Source organism: Diadema setosum, chromosome 5, assembly GCF_964275005.1.
Source record: "Diadema setosum chromosome 5, eeDiaSeto1, whole genome shotgun sequence".
NCBI lineage: Eukaryota > Metazoa > Echinodermata > Echinoidea > Diadematoida > Diadematidae > Diadema > Diadema setosum.
The window spans coordinates 4434973-4457673 of record NC_092689.1 but is presented as its reverse complement, the minus strand read 5'-3'; the positions used below and the strand labels follow the sequence as shown (position 1 = coordinate 4457673).

General features: G+C 36.8%; 1 protein-coding gene across 1 annotated transcript in view; it reads left to right on the top strand.

Moving 5' to 3' along the window:
• The window catches only part of LOC140229013 (E3 ubiquitin-protein ligase MARCHF8-like), a 49552-nt gene extending 27491 nt beyond the window's left edge, over nt 1–22061 (top strand). The window contains exons 3-4 of the mRNA XM_072309278.1: nt 16976–17168; nt 21886–22061. Of these exons, the coding sequence (XP_072165379.1) occupies nt 16976–17168; nt 21886–22061 (369 nt within the window). The remainder of the gene's footprint in view (nt 1–16975; nt 17169–21885) is intronic.
• Nucleotides 22062–22701: the final 640 nt, after the last annotated feature.

Here is a 22701-nt window from a genome sequence, read left to right as displayed (position 1 = left end):
AGATAGTGATAATAATTCTAACAAATATCTGAATGCAAACAATAAACTTATTTTACGTTTGGCCTTTTATTTTCTACACTGTCTCCATCCCTTGTCATGTATGTATCCCAGTACTTTCATCACTGTATAGATTAATGATTAAATTATGGAAAAGCTCAGCTTTTTGATTAGTTTGCACAAATTATCTTTCCGTTGAATTATATGTCATTCTCCTAGAAGCTGAGGGGAAGATGTGACTTTAAAGGACAAGTTCACCCTCATAAACATAAGGATTGAGAGAATGTAGCAATATTAGTAGAACACATCAGTGAAAGTTTGAGGAAAATCGAACAATCCGTTCAAAAGTTATGAATTTTTGAAGTGCTGGATGAGAAGACTACTGCAGTGTATGAATAGCTTAGATGTCACATGCATACAACAATATAAGGAAAATATAAAGACAATTTCACAAAATTCCATCTTTTGAAAAAAGTACATATTCCCTTGACTCGTTACCGACATATGTTAGGGGTAATATCATTCCCCCTGCCTTTAGAAAGAGGCAAGTCAAGTGCTCGTTTATTATGCGAAAAAAAGTGAAAATATGTTGAATGTTCTTTACATTTTCTTTATACTGTTGTACGCATTAAATGACTCACAAGCTGTAGTAGTCTCCTCATCCAGCGGTTCCAACACAAAAATTTTAAAAATTCATAACTTTTGCATCGATTGTCCAATTTTCCTCAAACTTTCACTGATGTGTTCTACTAATATTGCTGCATTCTCTCAATCCTTATGTTTATGAAGGTGAACTTGTCCTTTAAGAGGGCAAGTGATGTGGAAAACCAAAACAGATGGAAGTATAGATCCAGTGCCATTTTCCAATGCCTTTCTTATCCCATGCCAGTGAGCTGCAGTTGTATGCCATCATAATTAACTGGATGTCAGGGCCTTCATTCATTACCAAAATCCTTGATGCTATGATTCTGACCTTTTATCCTTTGCCAATTTCCCATCAAAAGACAGATGATGGGCATTTGAAGTCCAAGCATATCAACGGTTTCCCAGAGACCTTTTGATGTATTTGTGTACTGGGAGTGAAGCTTAAATTGTAGCAAATATCTATGCCGAAGGCAGTAAGCTTACAAAATGCTAACAGGCATTGGAATAAATGAGCTCTCAAAAAGATGATCACTTTCTCCTGAAGAGTGTCAGTGTGATTGTACCTTATCCACACAGAGCAAAGAGAGGGAAAAATGCAAGCAAACAAACAAACAAACAAACAAACATTAACAAACAAAACTTCCAAACAAGCAATAAAACAAAGAGCCTGCATGCATGGTACCTTTTGTTTTGATTACAATTGAAAAAAAAATATATAAGTTTTTAGATAATGCCACACTGCCTGTATATATGCAGAAATTTTCAGTGTTATGACAGACAAATATAATATCTCACGTGATATATTGCTTTTATGTTTTACTGCCTTTATGTTAATGTTTCATTAATGAAGAAAAATTTTGATTACTGGTGGATGTTAAAGAGCACACAATGAAATGGCAGTCTGAGGAAACAATGCAACTGAAGTAACTTGGCATATTTTTCCATAGCTCTATGCCAGTGTTCTCTGTCGGCAAAAAATTGAGGTCTTTAACTAAGCCTTTACTCAGCTTTGTATCACACTAATTGCAATTATTACATTGTTTTCATTTGAAATTCATTGTGACATTTTGTCTGTTGGGAAACAAAATTGAGGCCTTTTACTACACCTGGTAAGCATTTACTTAGATTCATATTGCACTTATTGCGATTATTACATCATCTCCATTTGAAATTCATTGTGACACTTTGGCCACAGACCATACCTTTCCAGATTGCGAAAATTAAGATAAGTATGTGCGTGACTTTTCCTTCTTCTAAGGACTAAGATTATTGAAGCTGCCTTTTCTTCTCCCTCTCGTCAGCAACTTGTACGAATTTATCTCACGAAGGACAAATCCCCCTACCCCAGGGCACGTTGGGCCGCACGTGTGGCGTGCATGCTCTTGCCGTTGTGGCAGCACCGAAGCACTTTTTCTGACGGTCACTAAAATGTAATGTCTTTGATGTGCAGCCTCTTTCATTCGAACAGAAGGAGGTAGTTGTGTATATCCATCTCAGAGCAAGATACTTTGTTTACCACTTTGCATTCCAATGCATTAATTCATCAAGCGTCGGCAGGACGGTTGTAGGATTTTTGTAGGGGGCAGCTGTGTTCCAAAATTAGCGATAATCATTTTGAGTTGGACAAGTCATTATTGCAAACCTTCGAGTGTGCAAAGAAAAAAAGTTACAGTATATATGTGACTGATGTAGTGCAACTAACTTTTGATATTCTTGGCTAATGAAAATACCAATGGCGAGCATGTGTAACTCAATGTAAACTACACAATGGAGTAGACCTAGATAGACAAACTGTGCACATTGGTCCTCTCTTGTGCTGCTGTGCATAGTTATTTGTATGCATGTGTGTGTGTGTGTGTGGGTGTATGTGTCGTGGATAGGCTGCGAGTATAAAGATTGCCAGAGGGAAATAAGTGGGATTCACACTGACACAAATTATCGGGATCCACATCTTAAGATTTGGATGAGATTTTTTTGGAGATTTTTTTTGACATGAAAATCTCACTATAAATAGCGTGATCAGCATTTGCGATCCAAATCCTGAGAAATCTTGCCATTATTTTGTAATTATCATGATAATTGAGAAATAGCATGATAATTCACGCTGCATCAATTTTGGGACAAGAATTTCAAGTACATGGAAGGGTAAACAATCCCCGACCATCACATCATTCTTCATGGAACAAAAAATGTTCTAACATGTTCTGTCATTCAAGAATGATAATTGGACAGAGCTATGATTTGTTTCAGTGCTTGACTCATTACAAATCCACTGATGTCATTTTGAGAGTTAATGATTGTAGTAGAGTCTGATAATTTGAGCTTGAATGCTTAATCTGGTGAATTTAGCACAATGGGAGCTAAATTGAACGAAGGTTGAAGCAAATTTTGACAGCGATTGAAGTGACATGTTTGGTTGCTTAATAGAGATGACGTATAAAAGATAAAAGACACTTATGTTTTTTACTCTTTTGTACTGATTAATAATTGACTGGTAACTACCATGGGCACAAACAAACCAATCTTTTTAAAGCAGACAGTGGGAGGAACGTTGTTTGTGTAACAAGTACATGTGTAGTAAGTCAATGGCACACTGTTGTTTTCTGTCATGGAATATATTGTTCTGTTTGTTGGTTTGTCAGTTTCTCTGTAGTCTGTATGGGAGATATTAAATGGCACACAGACAGTGGGGGCGATGAAGTCTTAAAGCCCTGTTTATGCACAATTGCAAATTTCTGCTCGCAGCACTCTTTGATTGAGCACGACATGCACAAGGTACAGTGGTATCATGTACGTCATCACATGGCATGCCGTGTGCCGATCTCCGCCAACTGGCAGGCGAGGGATGCGATTAAATCCCCCGCTGCCGTCTGATGGAAAGCAAGTTGGCGGTGGAAATGGGAAAGTTTATTCATGCAAACTTAAATCTGCTTGTGATTGTGTAGTATGCAAAGCAGATATTTTCCATGCAACAGTTACTACAAGTGTTTTTTTTTTTTTAATTGGTTCTGATGGAAATGAATGTTTTCCATGCAACAAACAAATAGCAAGTTTGTTAATATTTTTCATGCAATAACTGGAATGTTTTTGATATACTTTGCTTCATGGAGCTCATTTCGGCTGTAGATATGTTGCTATTTATAGGAAGGTGCAAGGAACATAGTTATTAAACAGATGGTATAGTTTTGGTTGAGATGAGGATTCAGCTTTCAACTTTTTGCGAGATAATTAAAAGCCACTTATGAAATATTAGAGAAGCATACAGTTCTCTAGGAATTCAAAGTTTAATGATGATAATCTGTTTTGAAATGGCTAAGATATCCAAGAACAAAGTAAAGCAAAGCGAGCCTAATGAAAGGTGGGTTTCACCTTTTAGTACAATCGTTTTGTTTTGAATATGCCATTTCAGAACCAATTTCCATCAAATAAACTTTGAATTATTCTTAGAATTGTATGCTCTTTCATATTTCAGAAAAGGTTTCTCATTATTATATTATGTTCTCATAGTTTTTGTATTTTTCGTCATGCATCAGTCATAAAGTGCCAAGTACTGAAATAGAGATGAAATAACAATCAAGTCTGACCGGAAGACAGCATTCTCATTCCATCTGATATGATATTGTAAACTGCACACAACATCCACCAAGAAACATCTTAAATGTGTAAAATTATATAGAAAGATTATATCTAAACAAGATGTAAAAGTATTGAATCTACTGTATATTTCATCTTATGGTGAGATTGTAGCAAGGGGGGGGGGGGGAGGGAATATAAAATTGCACTATGGTAGCATGCAAACTAATGTATCACATATGATATATGACCACCATTTTAACTCTTCACTTCCTACAGGACTGTTCTCATGCAAAGTTTGCATGCTGAAAGTGGGTTTTGTGATGGTCCTTATCACAGGGCACTGTTCAGAATTTAAGGGTTTAAGGGTTTGTTAACACTGCATTACCTGAATCAGCCGTGATCGCCCCTCTTTAAAGGTCCTGTTTACCTTTGGGAATAGTGATTTTAAAAATTCTCAAGATATCACATTTGATTCATATGTGTAGGTCTGTTGTATCACAAAACATCCTACCATATGAAATGTTCCCAATAAAGCCTAAAATATAAGGAGATATCAGTATGTTTCTCATTAAACCATAACTGTAGACGGTTTAGTCTGGCAAAATTTTTATTATAAATATTGTTCACATTTTATCTATTTAACAATACTTAACATTGATTATACGGATTTAAATTTTTGCAGTGGTTGTTTCTACCCCGAACTCACATTTTGGAACTATTTTAAAGCACTGATGCTGCTTTCTTGTTTCATCTGCAAATGGTAAATTATGCCTTTAAAATCATTTAACAGTCCAATACTATCCTGATGCGTGTGTGAGTATGTGTGTGTGTGTGTGTGTGAGTGTGTGTGTGTGTGTGTGTGTGTGTGTGTGTGTCCTGGTGTGTATCATCCCTGCATCACCCTACTCTGAATAAAAATAAGGTAAACTATGTGATAAATTTTGTTCTGGACCCATGTAAGCTAGTCCTAAATTTAATGCTTCCTCGAGTGCATGAGGGAATGACATGATGATTATGAAAACAAAACCAAACAAAAAAAAATAAATAAATAAAAAATACTACCTAGAGCTTTACAGGGTTGAAGAACCTCTGCATGGGGTTTTCAGCATAAAATCCATCAAATCCAGGAGGAATTTTGCAGAGGGAATTTATCATCTTGTCATCATGAAATTTATGACTTTTTGACTTTGAATTTTACTTCATATTCTATATTTGACACAGTGATGTATGGCACTGTTTGAATGCATTGAATCTGCTTGAATTCAGAAAGAAGATTTTACACATGTCTGCGTATTTGATTTGAGAAAGAATTAGGAACATCGATATTCTGAAATGTGTTGCTAGTATAAGTAAGTTCTCAAGCTAAATCAATTTTTCATGAACAACAGACAGCTTAAATGAAAAAAAAAAATATTTTCTTTTTTTTTTAAATTTACCTTATGAAATGCTAATAGAGAAAAATGAAAAAATATGGTCAAAAATATAGTACCAAAATGTGGTTTATTGAACTTGTTAGATTGAGTCCCACATGTGACAAATATCAAGTGGTAGTCAAAGATTTGTATTTGCATCCTTGCATTGCCTGGAATATAGAGTGTACAGTTCTGATGAAGAAATATCCTTGATGGAATAGACAAGTTTGTTTGTAGAGCGCTGACCATGCAGATATTTAGCTACTGTGTGTTGTTATGACAAAGGAGGAAAGATTGGGCAATGTTTAGGCAGATTTGATTCTCATTTGTAATCATTTTGATTCCTGGAAAAAGAAGAATGGCAAACAAAACATGCTGGTAAATATCTACAGTACACTTGAACACCAAACTGTGAAAAAAAAAAGATACCGGTAAAAAATGAAATAAAGAAAAATAGAAGCACACTTTTTGTTATGATCACTGAAATGGCAATGCAAGAAATTTGCGTGATTATAAAAATAATTATTGTCCGCATGCCACTTTTAATGAACGAGATTGTAGCGGCCATTTTGTTGTGATATGGAGCTACCACTCGGTATCCTCATGAGTGTATTACTTGGTATGGACATACAGTGGGAAGACTGAGTGAACAAACAGCCACATATTTGTAGATTAGAGATAAATGTCAAGGGAGCAGATTTTGACAGGCTGAAAAAGGAAGGCCCAGAAATGAATAATGAAAAAAATATGCTTGTCATGGTTTGCATTTGTGTTTGTTTCATGGAATTTTAGTGTTTTAGTACTTCATCTCCAACCATGATACTCTCAATTTGAATCAGTGAAATAAGCTTACCACTGTCAAGAAAATAGATCAAGGCTGTATAGCAACAGGCTGATCTTTTTGCTATTTTTTTTTTTTCTGAATGTCTGAAAGCTAGGCTGTAATATGTGTATGACTGAGAACTCATTAACTGCTCGTAGACCGGCCATGTGTAAATACGTGTGCATGCATTCATTATGAAGAAGATGGCAACTATTCAAGTACATTGTAGTATATGTATATGGCAGGCTGTTGGTAGTTCGCAGTAATCGTAATATTTCAGGGGGAAGTGTGGTGGGCTCAGCTGGAAGTGGTGATCGCTCATTAATTAATGGTACCGGTAATCAGTATGTGTGTGTGTGTGTGTGTGTGTGTGTGTATGTTTTAAATTCTGAATATTGAGACACTTTGAAAGAAGATAGGGAAGTGTTAAGGTCTTTTAACATATTAGTTACTGCCATATGCCATATATTTTGGTAGTCTAATTTTTCGTGAATTGGAAGTTGCCGTCAATTTTGGGAGTGGTTAAATTTGCGATTATGGAGTAAAGTACTGAATGGAGAAATGTATGCGTGCCCCTCACATTCATGTCGGGGTCAGAGTCAATATATTTGTGTGTTTTTAAATTCGCAAAATTCATGAAATAAAAATCTTGCAAAAATAAAAACCTTGCAAAATATTAGGCATATATAGAGTATGTCACAGTGTAACAAGAAGAGGAGGATATGAGTGGTATTCACATTGCATTCATGGCTCTGCTGTATGAAGAATGTAATTTATTGCACATGAAAAGTGGATGACAGTGCCAGGTAATGCATAATTCTTATGCCATTAGCCAGATGGCATCTGGACATCAGGCTCTATAAGATTTGTAGCTTTGTCATGTTTTCATGGAAATTGTATTTGTTCTGTTTCTATGCGATTTTTGACCCTGTTTACACAAACCCCTGCAACTGTGCAGAAGTTGACAGAAAACTCTTGAAATACCATAGCAAAAGAAGAGAAAAAAAAAGCAGGATAAGAAAAAGCATTCCTCATCAGAGTATGATTTTGTTCTAAAAATAGTTTGCTGTTTGCACTTGAGTGCAGATGATTTAGACTTGTGATCCTATCATTATTCTGATTACTTTCTATGCAACTTCTGGGACAAAAGGATTCTGAGAGTGCAGACTGTTGATATATTGTATGTTGTTCACAGGAACAGAAAAAAAAGTGCCTAATTTCAATATTTAGCTTGTCAAGTTCGGAGAGAAGGTATGCTTGGTAAATTTTCAATTTTTCCATCATGAAACATGCCACTCTGAAATTTACTGCATTCTCTTATAATGGAGAGACACTGCGAAGTGGTTAAATTCATCAAATTTAGTGCATTTCATAAAGCAGAAATGTTTGTGTTAAACAAATGTTTGCTAATGTGAGAGTGGAATAGGAACTTTGATCTTCTGAAATATTAGCATGAAGAGGCTTTTGCAGATTTTAGAACCAAAACAAACAATATCTCTTTAACAAGGAACAACTCTAAAGAAACATATTTTTCACTCTTTCTAACAAAACATAAATGAATTAACATCAAGAATTTGATAAAAAGATACTGTTATAAACCACCTAAATGTGTTTTCCTGAACTTGATAGGTCGAGTGCCAATTGAAACAAATACCATTTGGTAGTCAAGAGTTGTTTGACATGTATAAGTATACTTGGGACAAAATATGTCCACAGAGATGATCATACATTTTAAACAAGGAAAATGCATCAAGAGAGATGAAATAGATGGAATGGCATTTAAAGTATTAACCCGTTGAGGACGAGTCCCGAGTATACTCGCGCAAGTGTCTATGAGATGGGAAATGGTCTTGTAGCAAAATCAGCCTGTCCTCAACGGGGTAACACACGCACAACTTGACCCCCCAATATAATATTTAGTGGATATCTCTCAGTGGTATTTCTATAACATGTTATATGGGCTTGTCTGACTGTCAAATACTAGTACTACAGCAAAAATTGGTGACAACTGCAGGAAACACAAGAGTTTTGAGTGCACAGGGTCCCTTTAGGGATAGTTAATTTGACAGTAATTTCTGTTTGAGCGTGTAATGACACTGTGTAATTCTTAAGACAGATGTATACAATTTTGTTTCATTGTATTTTGGTTAGAGGCAAACAATCCATTATGAAAGTACAATGTTTGTGTATGGTTTATCATGTCATGTTTATTTGGTGTCTGCCTTTTCATCATAGAAATCAAATCTCACTTTTCTGTATTTAAAGGGACTGACAGTACCGGTTGAGGTGAGGATTTAGCTTTTAACCTTTTGCGAGATAGTGAGAACCACTCCATGAGATGCCAAAGAGCATACAATTCTAAGGGAAATTGAAAGTTCATTTGATGAAAATCGGTTTTGAAATGACTGAGATATCCAAAAAAAAAAAAATTGAAACAAAGAGATCCTAATAAAAGCTGTGGCCTGTGGCATTTTATTATTATCCCTTTTTTGGATATCTCAGTCATTTGAAAACCAATTTTCATCAAATAAACGTTGAATCCTTCTTAAAATTACATGCTCTTTCATATTTCATATGAGGTTTTTTTGTTAACTCACAAAAAAACATTGTAAACCTGAATCCTCACCTCAACCAGTACTGTACAGTCTCTTTAAATGGACACCTTAGTGCTCCCCATCTGTACAAGGTGCGTGGTATTTACTCATGCAGATTTCCTCATTTTGATCGTCAAAAGCAGCGGTCAAACTGGTAAAAGATCAAGAAGTTGAAGATAGCAAAGTCTTCGTGATCGCTTGTTGTCTGTTCATACTGGCAGCCAAACTTCTCTATCTTTGGATTGAGAAATTGAGTCGAATGTGCTTGTGGGCAAAAAAAAACACAGTCTGACAGCTGGTGATTGTGATGTAACAGTGCTTACTTGTACATCACAATGACCATGCGCTTTGGAGGCACCGCCCGCAATCGGGTGGTGGACTGGTTATGTGACAAACTTTGCAAAGTTTCAGTTTCTAGCATTCACACTGGCAAAAGATCTAGAAATTTGGGGAGATGGTTGGGGGGGGGGGGGGTAGTATCCCTAGTTTGAATGGGAAGTTTGCGAGCAGTTTTGCCAGATGTTACATGGGAAGATGCGGTCACGCTGGCAAAACTTAAAGATCTTTTAGATCTCGATTATGAATTTCGCATTTTTTTTGCCGGTGTGACCGTGGCTATTGAGCACCGAAAAAATGATTTCAAGCCTTTGATATAGCATGGGTTGGAATCAGGTGCGAGCATTGTTAGCAACAATAGTATATACTGATATTTCAGGCCAGCTGAGGAAGTTCTAGGGTTAGTTTCCATGGTGATGAATGCCTATGACATCACACTTGGGTTCTCTATACTCTGTTTCTGTGGATGAATCCATCTTTATGGCACCAGAAGAGAATTTATCTCTTTTATCAGATGTTTCAGAAGGAAACAAAAAAGTGTCTTTTTACCAGTGGATCAGTCATTAAAACTGCTGAATCATCCCTGCTCTCTCTCCCCCTCTCTCTCTTTCTCGGTCACATCACTATCTCTCCCCCATCTTCACCCGAGCACTCTTGAGCATTTTTTTTTCAACCAGGTTTTGTTTTGCTTGTCTTCTGCTTCTTTTTTCCATTCTTGTGCATTGTACATGTATCCACAGTCTCCTTCTCACTCTGCCTTCTACTCACAGACCTTTTTTTTTTTCTCCTTCTCTTTCTCTTCATGTTTTCCTGTTTCCTCTTTCCCATTTGTTTCTCCCGCTGTCTTTTTTGCATTTTCACAGTTGGTTGCCATGGAAATAATAGACCGAAGATTTGAAGATACACAAAGAGACTAATCTTTCTCTGTTTGCTGCTCAGCCGATTATGTGGTCATGAATAGAACGACAGTGGGACACATACACTAATTTGTCTCACAAGGAGATGTTTAGGAAGAAAATGTGAGACTTTCTACCGAAGTCGGCGAAACAAGAAGAGAAAGAGTCAACATCCATCATCTTTGTGTGTTTGGTCAGTGCTGCGATGCTATACATGTTGTCATGTCACACACGCCAGATCGCATTATCAAGCAACAAGCTGACAAGGTCTACTATCAATTGTTAAGGTCCTGTCTTGGTCTGTAACAATATTTCATCCATGACTACAACTACAGTGATGATATCAGATTTTAAACAGATATTGAGCATAATGCGCAATTGAAGTGCCATAAATAGTACAAATTGAAGGGCAGCTTTCTGTGGACCCGAGAGGTGGAGTTGATTTGCATTATATGTGGGTGTTGCTGATGAATTTTGAAGCAATATCTTTTAGTTCAGTGTGCATTTCTAAGCCATGTGCAAGCATATTACCAAAGGTCAGTTTATTTGTGGATGAGAAAATCAAATATGTTATGCTGATTGTTCATCTTGTTGTTTTTTTACTACTAACATGCAAGCTTGTCTTTTGAATTGACAAATTATGCACTGAAGTATGCAGGATATTATTGGGTTGGATTTAGTGTATCCTTTTCATTCTCAGTATCACTAATTCATTTTTGTCTCGACCTATACCCTCTTGAGTCGATGGTTAACAGCAATCATTTACTATTTATTAGATACAATGCATGAATTCATCAGAAAAGGTGATAGAAATAGCAAAGGATCGGACAGCCCAGTTCCCAGTGCAGTGGATAGGCTTTGACTTCAGTTTTCTCTATATCTAGATTTTGGAATTATTAAAGAACTAAACCATTTTTATGTCTCCGCCGCAAAGTGTCGTCGGAGGCATTATTTGTTTCGTTTTTTTGTTGTTGTGTTTTTGCCAAAGGTTCTGTGGCCAGTGTATGTTGCTAGAAAGAGCATTCTTGACTTTGTGTGTGTGTGTGTGTGTGTGTGTGTGACTTTGTTGATTATATAGGTGAGGTATAAGATGGAATCATCCATGTGTATTTCTATTGCCCAGATACAAAGTTATATTGGGAAAAAATATCAAATTTTATATGCACTTATTTTCATATTGATATCACTGTTAATGAGCGAATGATATTAACAAGATTTAATGGAAGAGATAAATCTTTGATGTTGTTAAATTTGATATTAGTTTTTGCCCAATATACGATTTTTCGTTTGTATATACTTAGCAATTATACAACAAAAGCAACAAATGTTTATGCACTATTGACAGATTTTAGAACGGAGCTCATTATGAATATGAAATTTTTGGTCAAAAAAAAAAAACTACTTGATTTCACGAAAAGGCAACTTTGTGAATTAGAGCCGAAGTTGGATCATAAAAATTGTATTTGATTACCTGTGGATGCACAAATTGATATGCTGAGGTAATGTTACATTCAGGGAATATTTTGGATATAATTTATTTGAAGTATACTTTCCCCAGAGGAATCAAAATTTATGTGATGATATGATTTTGACAAGTAATTGTTCCCACCCTTATTTTCTATGTTCGTACATCCTGCTCTCTTATGTCTTTGTGAACTTTTTTAGATATTTGAAATGAAATAAAGTCCCTCGAAGGAGGATAAAGAAAAACAAATTGTGTATTTCTATTCTCACAAAGATTCACAGTTGGAATAGGATATTTGTTAATCAAGATCCTTTTCTCTTTTTCTAGAGTACCATTCATAGTGATTAGTAGTATTCCAGATATAATCAGGTCCTATCAGTAGATTTGTGGAAAATCAAGAAACCCAAATCAATTTTTGTGATTTGATAAATTACTGAAGTGTTAACCATTAAACTATAAGGGAAACTTCAAGATAAAGGATCATAATGACTGTGTTGTCATAGAGGTTTTTTTTTTTTTAATTATTATGTTTTGTGTGAATTGTGGATCAATGTTCATTTGCTCAAATCTTTAAGGTTACAAAGGTTCAGGAGTGGGTTATTTTTCTTCTTTTTCTGTGCCACAGAATAAGCAAGCTAAAATTATTTCCTGAAGGAGAAATTTTGAAATCATTCTTCTTTTTTTTTCTTGTTGGGTTTTTTTTTTTTTTTTTTTTTGGGGGGGGGGGTAAATTTGTGCAGTTTCTTAATGAAGACTTAAGTATCATGATTATATGTGAGGTTACAGGAGGATAAATCCGTCCACATATCCACAGTCAAAAGAGTGATTGGTCGTGTTGTGTTCACTGATTCTGTGACATAGATAACTGCTTCCATGAAATATCTGCATGCTAAGCCAATCATAAATTCTACCCATGTACATAACCCTAACCTTAATCCTAATCCTCTCATCGAACCAAACTGAAAATCCTATCATGACCTTAACCTTCAGTCCTTGGAGAAATTAAGACCAGAGCAATTGTTCCGGGAAGTAAATGTCTCCCTGTGTTCACTACTGGCTTGTGCACCACTGCTTGTATTCCACAGGATTTATCTCCAGCATTTATGTTTATTACCTGGCAACTGTTGCGCTCTTGTCTTGTCAAATGCCTTATCACTGTCAACTTGGTATCCAAAGGGGGAGGCTTGTTTTATGGCACTAAATACCTTCGTGCACATGGACTGTGCTTGTCAGGGGGCACATGAGTTTGCTGAGAAGGTTTTATCTACATATTGAAGCAATATAAGGAGATTGTCAAACAACCAAATGAGTATAATAATCTCTTTGCGCTGTTACATGTAATGACGGTTACTGTAACTTGGTGTCGACAGCGAGTTTTTATGTTACAGTGGCTTTTATGTCAATAAGGTCACCCCTTCCTTCCCCAATCACCAAGCGTCCATCGTCAGAGAATATCTTTCGGCACTGGCGGTCAGTAAAGACTAATTGAGTGAATAGTCAGTGAGTGGTCAGTGGGCAGTGTACGTTGAGCTTATCACATGTGCCTTAGCGTGACCAAACAGGACATGAAGCCACAGAGATAATCACAAATGGAAAATGAAATATATTACGACCTACCGCTGGCATTTTGTTGCCCCACAAAATGATACCATAAAATACTAGCCTGTTTCTATCTCTGCCACTCCTCTCTCCCATTCTTTCTCTCCTTTGTCTGTCTGTCTGTCTTCTGTCTGTCTGTATCTCTGTGTTCTGTCTGTCCGTATCTCTCTTTTATGTCTTGTAGCCTGTCACACAAGCAATAAACCTGCAGATTGACAAGCTTTATGTATTTGCTGATTCTTATCTCTCATAGATGAAGCACAAACAGTATCCTAGCTCAGGCAGTACACCTGTATGATATGTGTCCTGAAGCTCGTGCAAAATGTACTTGTTCCTTAAAATCATATCATAAGCATACTGTAAAACACGATTGGAGCCGACGGCCTTTCTCGCAGCATGAAATTTTCGCAAATTGCCACCAGCATCCAGTGCATATTGTGCAGAAAAGAACCTTCCTACGCATTTTAATTTTGCGAATGTTGGCGCTCGCGAAATAAAAATGCACGCGAACATTTCTCGTTTTACAGTAACTTGCTGTACATAGTACTGAAACCTGCACCACAGAAAGTCAATGGGTTAGAGACCGGGTAGTGTAGAGGTTCATGGATGGTTTGATTCATTTGCTGCCCACCTTGGTATATTCGAAACCATAAATAGCAACGGTCAGCAAACAGGTGCATCAAACGTGTGCTTATCTGTAACGGTCAACTCCTGATGAGATTCTTTGCCCCTCTGTGTACTTATGACAGAGATCAGTGAAGAAATATGTGTGCAACAGAGATAAGGTGTACAAATGAAAATTAAAAAAAAATAGGATAAGGTCTGATGTATTGTAATCAATATTGCTACCTAGTTTGTACAGAAGGGAACAGGCATATGATGAACAACAGTCTAGTATCCCATAATCAGGGCTGCACACTAACCAATATTTTCTACTGGTCAGTCAGACCAGTAGGTATTCAGTTTTTGTCCCCGCCGAACGAGTTCGAGCAGGGGACTATGAAACGGGCTCCGTACGTGTGTGTGTCCGTCCGTCCGTCCGTCCGTCCGTGTGTCCGTCCGTGTGTGCGTCCGTGTGTGATCAAAATCTTCAATTTGCTACTTCTCTGTCATTTATGAGCCAATTTTGATTCTGTTTGCTTTATATGATAGCACTACATGGGAGCTTTGAAATTTCTACACAGAATTTCAGTCGTGACCTTTGACCTTGACCTTTGACCTATATTGTACATTTTGCTACAAAATGCTACTCCTTCGCCATTTCTAACCCGATTTCGATTCCGTTTGCTTTATATGATGGCACTAGGTGAGGGCTTCAAAACTTCTACACAGAATTTTGAACTTTGACTTCTTTGACCTTTGACCTTGATTTTTTGACCTATATTGTACATTTTGCTACAAAATGCTACTCCTTCGCCATTTCTAACCCGATTTCGATTCCGTTTGCTTTATGTGATGGCACTAGGTGAGGGCTTCAACACTTCTACACAGAATTTTGACCTTTGACTTCTTTGACCTTTGACCTTGATTTTTTGACCTGTATTGTACATTTTGCTGCAAAATGCTACTCCTTCGCCATTTCTAACCCAATTTCGATTCTGTTTGCTTTATGTGACGGCACTAGGTGAGGGCTTCAACATTTCTACACAGAATTTTGACCTTTGACTTCATTGACCTTTGACCTTGATTTTTTGACCCGTATTGTACACTTTGCTACAAAATGCTACTCCTTCGCCATTTCTTACCCGATTTCAATTCTGTTTGATTTTTGTGATGGCACTAGGTGAGGGCTTCAAAACTTCTACACAGAATTTTGACCTTTGACCTTTGACCTTAATTTTTGACCTACATTTTGTTGTACATTTTGCTACAAAATGCTACTCCTTCACCATTTCTAACCCGATTTCGATTCCGTTTGCTTTATGTGATGGCACTAGGTGAGCGCTTCAAAACTTCTACACAGAATTTTGACCTTTGACTTCTTTGACCTTTGACCTTGATTTTTTGACCTTTATTGTACATTTTGCTACAAAATGCTACTTCCGGCGGGGACATATATTACGCACCGCGTAATTTCTACTTTTCCTTGTTCCATTTTTTACTGGTCCATTCCTGAAAAAGTTACTGAACCAATAGTGATTTTTACTGGTCAGGGACTGTCGGACCAGTGCCAGTATGCAGCGCTGTCATAATGCATCATAGTTTTCACTGCAGTCCGAAGAAAATTCAGAATTAAAGTTTAATGTGTTCAAGGCCCAACAGCAGGATCTGGCAACATAAAGATTATTCTTGTTGGCTTGAAAGTGATCTTCATGATATGAAAAGATTGAGAAATGTGTTGGGGAAAAAAAAATTGCAAATAGACCTGATTGACGGGCCATAACTATCAGTGTTCATTTTTTCAATCTTTTACTTGTCAGTATGAGTTTGTGGTGGTTTTTTTTTTTTTCAGAATAAGAAAAAGGGAGTGCTTAAACAGAACTATTACCATCACATAATCTTCAGTATGGTTGTGTATTGTTATAGAATGACTGGATTGATGTATTGTTACATAAAAGTTCAATCCGTCAGCCATTACTTTGGGTTGTAAACATTCTGGACACGTTTTAGATGCCTCAGATGTTTACGAGGCATGTCAGATTAACCCAGAAATTCTTTTAGGGTCTGTTTTGTATAGGACGTCATGAATGTCGATTTACCCAAGATGCATAAGAATGGGGGCAGAGGGGAAATCCAAACATAGTCTTTGTTTGTGCAGATCATTTTGTTCCAAATATCAAGCAAAAGTCATCTCCTTGTATGAACTTGTTTTGTAAATTAGTGTAACGCTGGTATTGTTATGGTAGTGCTCTCAAGCAAAAATATCAACTGATGCTCGAGAATTTTGTATAAAATTTTTATGTCTGTTTGTATGAATTTCTATGTACCCTTAGATGAATATTGTTGATATCTATTTTAATATAGTGTTCTGCAGAAACCATGATTACTGTGGGTACTTCTTCTTTTTCTTTTTGCGTCATTCTTTGTAAGGGTCCTACTGGATTTCTTTCAGGAAGTCTTCTGATGATGCAAGTGAGCCACAAAAATATGCTGTTAGCATCACATGCTATTAACCCGTTGGGGACGGTTTGATTTTGCTGGAACACGCATTTCCCATAGACACGTGCCCGAGTATACTCGGGACTCGCCCTCAACGGGTTAATGACCGTGATAGTAACTGTGTTACCACTGCCACAGTTGTGCATGTACATTATGGTGGCTACAACTCTGCGTATGTGAACGTCACAATTTATCATTGCAGTGTGTATACTGCATGTATGGGATGTATTGTGAATGTATGTTGGACAGTTTTTGTGAGTTTGTGCGTGTACATGCTGGAAAGGTGTCTTGGAGGGTAATGATCTATAGTGACATCTTGTCACCCTAAAAAGACAGATGATTTGAGGTAAGAGGTATTGGAAGCAGTACATATATTTGTCTTGATACATAATGTTTGGCACTTCAGTGGAAGGAAGTACTATTGCTACTTCCCGAGTGTCAAAATACTTCCTGCCATTCAAAAATGTCTTTCTCTCTCTCTCTCTCTCTCTGTTCGTCCCCTCCCCCCATCCCCCCCCCCCACCACTTTGCAGTGGGAGAAGCTTGACATGTCAGTGGCCGAGAAACGGAAGATCATCTGCTCCGTGTCTTTTCACATCATCGCCGTCACGTGTGTGATCTGGGCCCTCTACGTGCTGATAGACCGCACCTCCACGGAGATCCACCAGGACGGCATGGAGTGGCCATTCTGGACCAAGCTGGTCGTCGTAGCCGTTGGCTTCACAGGTGGGGCATGGCAAGCTTAGAAATGGCAGAATGTAATGTGTTGAGAATTACTGAACTAAAAGTTGTTTTCTTGCCATTCCAATCAATGTGCTGCTGCAGATATGATGGTCTTGAGTTTGCATCTATCCAGTCTGTCAAGATCATTGGTATTGAGTGTATGGATAGAATATGACGGGACAAACGGACCAATCAGAAATCTTGACTTGATATATAATGTTTGGATCTTGGGGTCAGACGGCAATATTAATGTTGTGTCACTGTTTGCACATGTACACTCCAATATTCTATTAATTAATAATCAGCCTGCATTATACAGTTGAATTGCAACATTGTGCATGATGGTATTTTAACAATGTCTGCTAGGTTTCATCATTTTCCAAATATTCTTTACAGCTTCTCTGTTTTGCTTACATTTGTGTCATACAGTGGAAAAAAACTTAGTGTGTACCACAAGTGGCAAGAAGTATCATACATTTAGATAGTCCTCAACTATAGATCATGATTTTTGCCTAGATTTTGACAAGGGTTTCATTTTTGGTCCAAGATATAAGAGTACTTTGTAAAACATAAAAATATGATTATCATGCAGGGAGAGCATATTCTGCAAAAAGAGGTGATTGAACTGCAAAAAACAATTGTTGAAGAGCACATCCCTTTACATTCTTGCACAATATGTACATATTAGAAGTAATCTACAGTTAAACTCGCCTAAGTCGACATCGCATATGTCGAATAATCGCGCAAGTCGATAATTTTAAAAAGTCCCGATTTTTCCCCATTGACTTACGTGTATTAATTCCCTCATAAGTCGAATTTTTTAAGTCGAATACTCGCTTAAGTCGATGAAATTCCAAGAGCACTTTCACGGAAAAACCATTGAATTCACTGTGCCTAAGTCGAATAAGATTTTATTGTGTAATAAATCACTGTCAAAATCACGAGACGCCAGTTTTTGTTTACATACAGTATATACCAAAAGAAACTGCGTAAATAAACATTAACGTTTCGTTAACGCAAGCGGTTTCACCTGAATCGTTAGTAACGCAAACTAACGATCGGGAAAATTAACGTTTGTAGCAACGATGAGTAACGATCCCTAGCGCAAATTAACGATGTTTCGTTAACATTAACGATAGGTAACGCAAGAACTCACGCGAGATTTTGGTTTTGTAACGAGACCTGGTGAAAGGACGACGTAGCCCCTGCCGAGTGTAGCGATGTATGCCTTATATTTAGCGGAGTCTTTTCGCGAATCGAATCACGATTTCGCGAATGGTTAATTTGCGACCGGGGTTACCAAAAACGCACGCCGGGCCACCAAAAAAGCCGAATGTTTGCCTTCAGTTTTGGAAATGAAGCGGTAACAATCGGCTCCATAAGATGCTGAATAAAATAATGTCAGATGTTTGCTCTTATAATTTTGGAAATGAATAACGGTAATATTCGATTCCGTATAATACAAAAGAAATGTCGGATGTTTGCTTATACTTTTGGAAATGAATAATGGTGAGATTCAGTTCCGTACGGTGCTGAAATTGATGTCAGAGATTTGATTTTGCGTTCGGAAATGAATAAGGATAAAAAAAGTATCCGGAAGATGCTGAAATAAATGTCGAATATTTGCTTTGACGTTCGGATATGAAAAATAATGATATTCAACTCCATACGATGATAAAATAAATGCCGGATGTTTACTTTTACGTTCGAAAGTAAATAACATTAACATTCAGCTCCGGAAGATGCTTAAGTAAATGTCGAATTATCCCTTTGACGTTCGGAAATGAATAACAATAATAATCAACTTCGTACGACGATGAGATAAATGTCGGGTGTTTGCTTTTACTTTCGAAAGTAAATAGCAATAACATTCGGCTTCAGAAGATGCTAAAATAAATGTCAGATGATTGTTTTTACGTTCGGAAGTGAATAGCAGTAATATTCTTCTCCATACGATGCTAAATAACTGTCGGATGTTTGCTTTTAAATTTCAAAATGAATAACAGTAACATTTAGCTGCATTTGATGGTAAAGTTAATGTTTGATATTTGCTTTAACGTTCGGAAATGAATAACAATAGTATTCAACTCCGTCCGATGATAAAATGAATGTCTTATGTTTGCTTTTATGTTCGAAAGTAAATAGCAATAACATTCAGCTCTGGAAGATGCTAAAATGAATGTTGAATGTTTGCTTTGGCGTTCGGAAATGAATTACAATAGTATTCAACTCCGTACGATGATGAAATAAATGCCGAATGTTCGCTTTTACGTTCGAAAGTAAATAGCATGTAACCTTCGACTCCTGATGATGCCAAAATAAATGTCAGATGATTCATTTCACTTTCAGAAGTGGACAGCAGTAATATTCGGCTCCTTACCATCATAAAATAAATGTCGGGTGTTTGCTTTTGAATTTGGAGATCGAATAACGGTAATATTCTGCTCCGTACGATGCTAAAATAAGTAACAGATTGTTTCTTTTACTCTCTAAAAAAGATCGAGTGAAAATATTCACTCTTGACGGAGTGAATAACAGAAAAGAGTGAATTTAGAGTGAAATTGGAGTGAATTCTGAGTGAAAATTTTCATTTTCACTCGTTTTCGAGTGACCTCAGGGATCACTCCAAAATCTTCGATTGATCCCTGAGGTCACTCCAAAATGAGTGAAAATGAACATTTCCACTCAAAATTCACTCCAATTTCACTCTAAATTCACTCTTTTTTGTACTCACTCTTTCAAGAGTGAATATTTTCACTCGATCTTTTTTAGAGAGTACATTTGGAAATGATTAACGGTATCAATCGGCTCATTTAGATGATGAAACAAAAATGCGGATGTTTGCTTTCACGTTCGGAAATGAATAAGGATGATATTCAGCTCCGTAAGATCCTAGAATGAATGTCGGTTGCTTGTTTTTACATTTGAAAATGATTAACGGCAACATTCGGCTCCGGAAGGTTTTAAAATACTTGTAAATGGTGGATGATTGCTTTTACAATCAGAAATAAATAACGGTAACTTTCGGACCGAACGTAGGACCGATTTAGTTTTGCTTGTTGTTTTTGTTTGTTTTTGTTTTTTTTTCGGGCCACCAAAAAATAAAAATCAATCATTTTGGGGCCACCAAAATAAAAGTTAGTGTGGAGCTCTGGCCTGCATCAATGTGGATAAGGTGTCTTGCTGAAGGGAAAATATCGGGCACACCGCTCCAGCTCTCGGCTCCAGAGTAGACAACAATACGTCATGTACATTATATATATGTACGTGTGGTGTAACTTTAAGTCGATTTTTTTCGACTTACGTACAAGTCGAAACTCGCCTAAGTCGATGCGTTTTGCTCAGTCCCGAGAAGATCGACTTATGCGAGTTTAACTGTATTCACTTTTTCCCAAAATCAGTTTTTTTTTTTTTTTTTCACAGCAGTATTGCAGCGATCCAAAAATATATTATATTTTTCTCTGTAGAATGCTAAAAAAAGAAAAAAATTAAGTAGAGCCTATTACAAGCCTATTACATCAATTTTATTATTTTTGGCCAAAGTAGGATTGTAATGACGTTCTTAGCTCGTTGTGTGCCATGGTGCAAAACCAATGTGTAACACATTATTCTGAGACAGCAGCATAGTCATGCTTTAGGAAAACATTTTGTTTTTCTAATGTATGTAGCACTTACAGATTTTTGTAACTATCGACATGTAATGAACAAAGTTGCAAAGAAACTGCCAAGCTTTGCGTAGATGGAAATTGGGTGAAAAATCTGTGATTGTTTGTCTTTTAAATATCCAGTAGCTACATTATTGTAGAGCCATGACATTTGCTCACAAAACAGTGACAGAAACATAGAATTTACTGGCAAATCCACCAGGGAATACTGCTTCATGCTGTATAAGTGGATATTTTCGCGCAACTAATTTTTCATGCTCGGTCAGGTAAGAAAAGTTTCACATGTTATTAATTCCGTGAAATCAAGACATCAACTACTTATTTTTCGCGCTAGTTTCTACTTGCATGAAATGCCTGAAAATTTCAACACTGCAAAAATTTCCACTTTAAAAAAATAGTCAATGACCACATAAAATGCAAGCTACATGTTACAGGATTAGAATCGCGAGAAGCACTTTCAGTTTACTGTGGCATTTGGCGATTTATCAATCGGTTTGGGCCGATTGTGCGTTTGAGCAAAATATGCAAATTTGGCACGCCGTCGACTGAGTCGGGCATGCGAATGGGGCACATAAAGAGTTAAGGAGCAGAAACATATGAGAATACTATTCTGTCAACTGAACTTTTAGTATCAAAGTGTCACTTTGAAGTTAAAATTGTGCATGACTGCTAAACCGAATGGATCGTGAATGTTGTGTACTAACAAACTGGTTGGCTGACATACTCTAGTGTTACGTATGCCTTTTTGCATAGGTTTTGCTGTCATAAACACAAGGTTACTCTTAGTTTGGTTGCATAGCTTTAAAAAAGTAATAATGATCCAGAATGATATGTTGATAGCATATCAGCTAGTGAAAAATGATAAACAAACTTGGATTTAAGCATTGAAATCGGGTATGACAGGTAAAGTTTGATTGAAAGCTCATGAATAGGTTCTGAGAAGCAAAGCTGCTTTAATTCCGAACATGATTTGTATTCAGAATGGTATAATGAATACAATAACAGACGTGACATAATGTTTCTCTCTTCCATTGTCAAACATGTCAATCCTGCAGGTGGCTTGGTCTTCATGTACGTCCAGTGCAAGGTGTATGTCCAGCTATGGCGGAGGCTCAAGGCCTACAATAGGGTCATCTACGTCCAGAACTGTCCTCCTGAGATGAGAACCAAGGCCAAGGAGCAGAACAGCCTTCAGGAGCCTCCCAAGCCTCAGATGGACATTATCAATTGATTGAGGCTATCTCTTGGGCCCTACTGAGAATGGTAATGGGTCTAATTCGCAGGAGGAATTCTAGACCTCAATTAATTATGTCTAATGGGACTCAGATAATTCAACTCACATCTGAATGGTGCATTGATATGTTAATTCTCTGTTCAGTTTTTCATAAAGTACTTTGATAGATATGGAGTAATAGACCGAACTTCTGACATTCCGAGGCTGATGGGTAATTATCTTGGAGGTAGCCACAATTCCTCTCATCATGGCTAGCACATATTTTTTTTTTTTTATTCATTCTGAGGGAAGAACAAGAGGTTTCTTCATCTATTTTTTTAAATCTGTTTCTTGCCTCCATTTTTTTTATTTCCTCCATGTTTTAAGATTTGCATGCATGCAAGTTATGTTTTGCTGTCCATGATGCTCATGACTTTACAAAGACATGCCATTTCATGCAGTATTGCTTTGTGAGGATTGACATTTACATTTAAGCTTGAAGTATAATGATAACAATGATGATGATGATAATGATGATGATAATAATAATAATGATGATGATAATGATAATAATAATAATAATAATAATAATAATAATGATGATAATAATAATTATAATAATAATAATAATAATAATAATAATAATAATAATAATAAT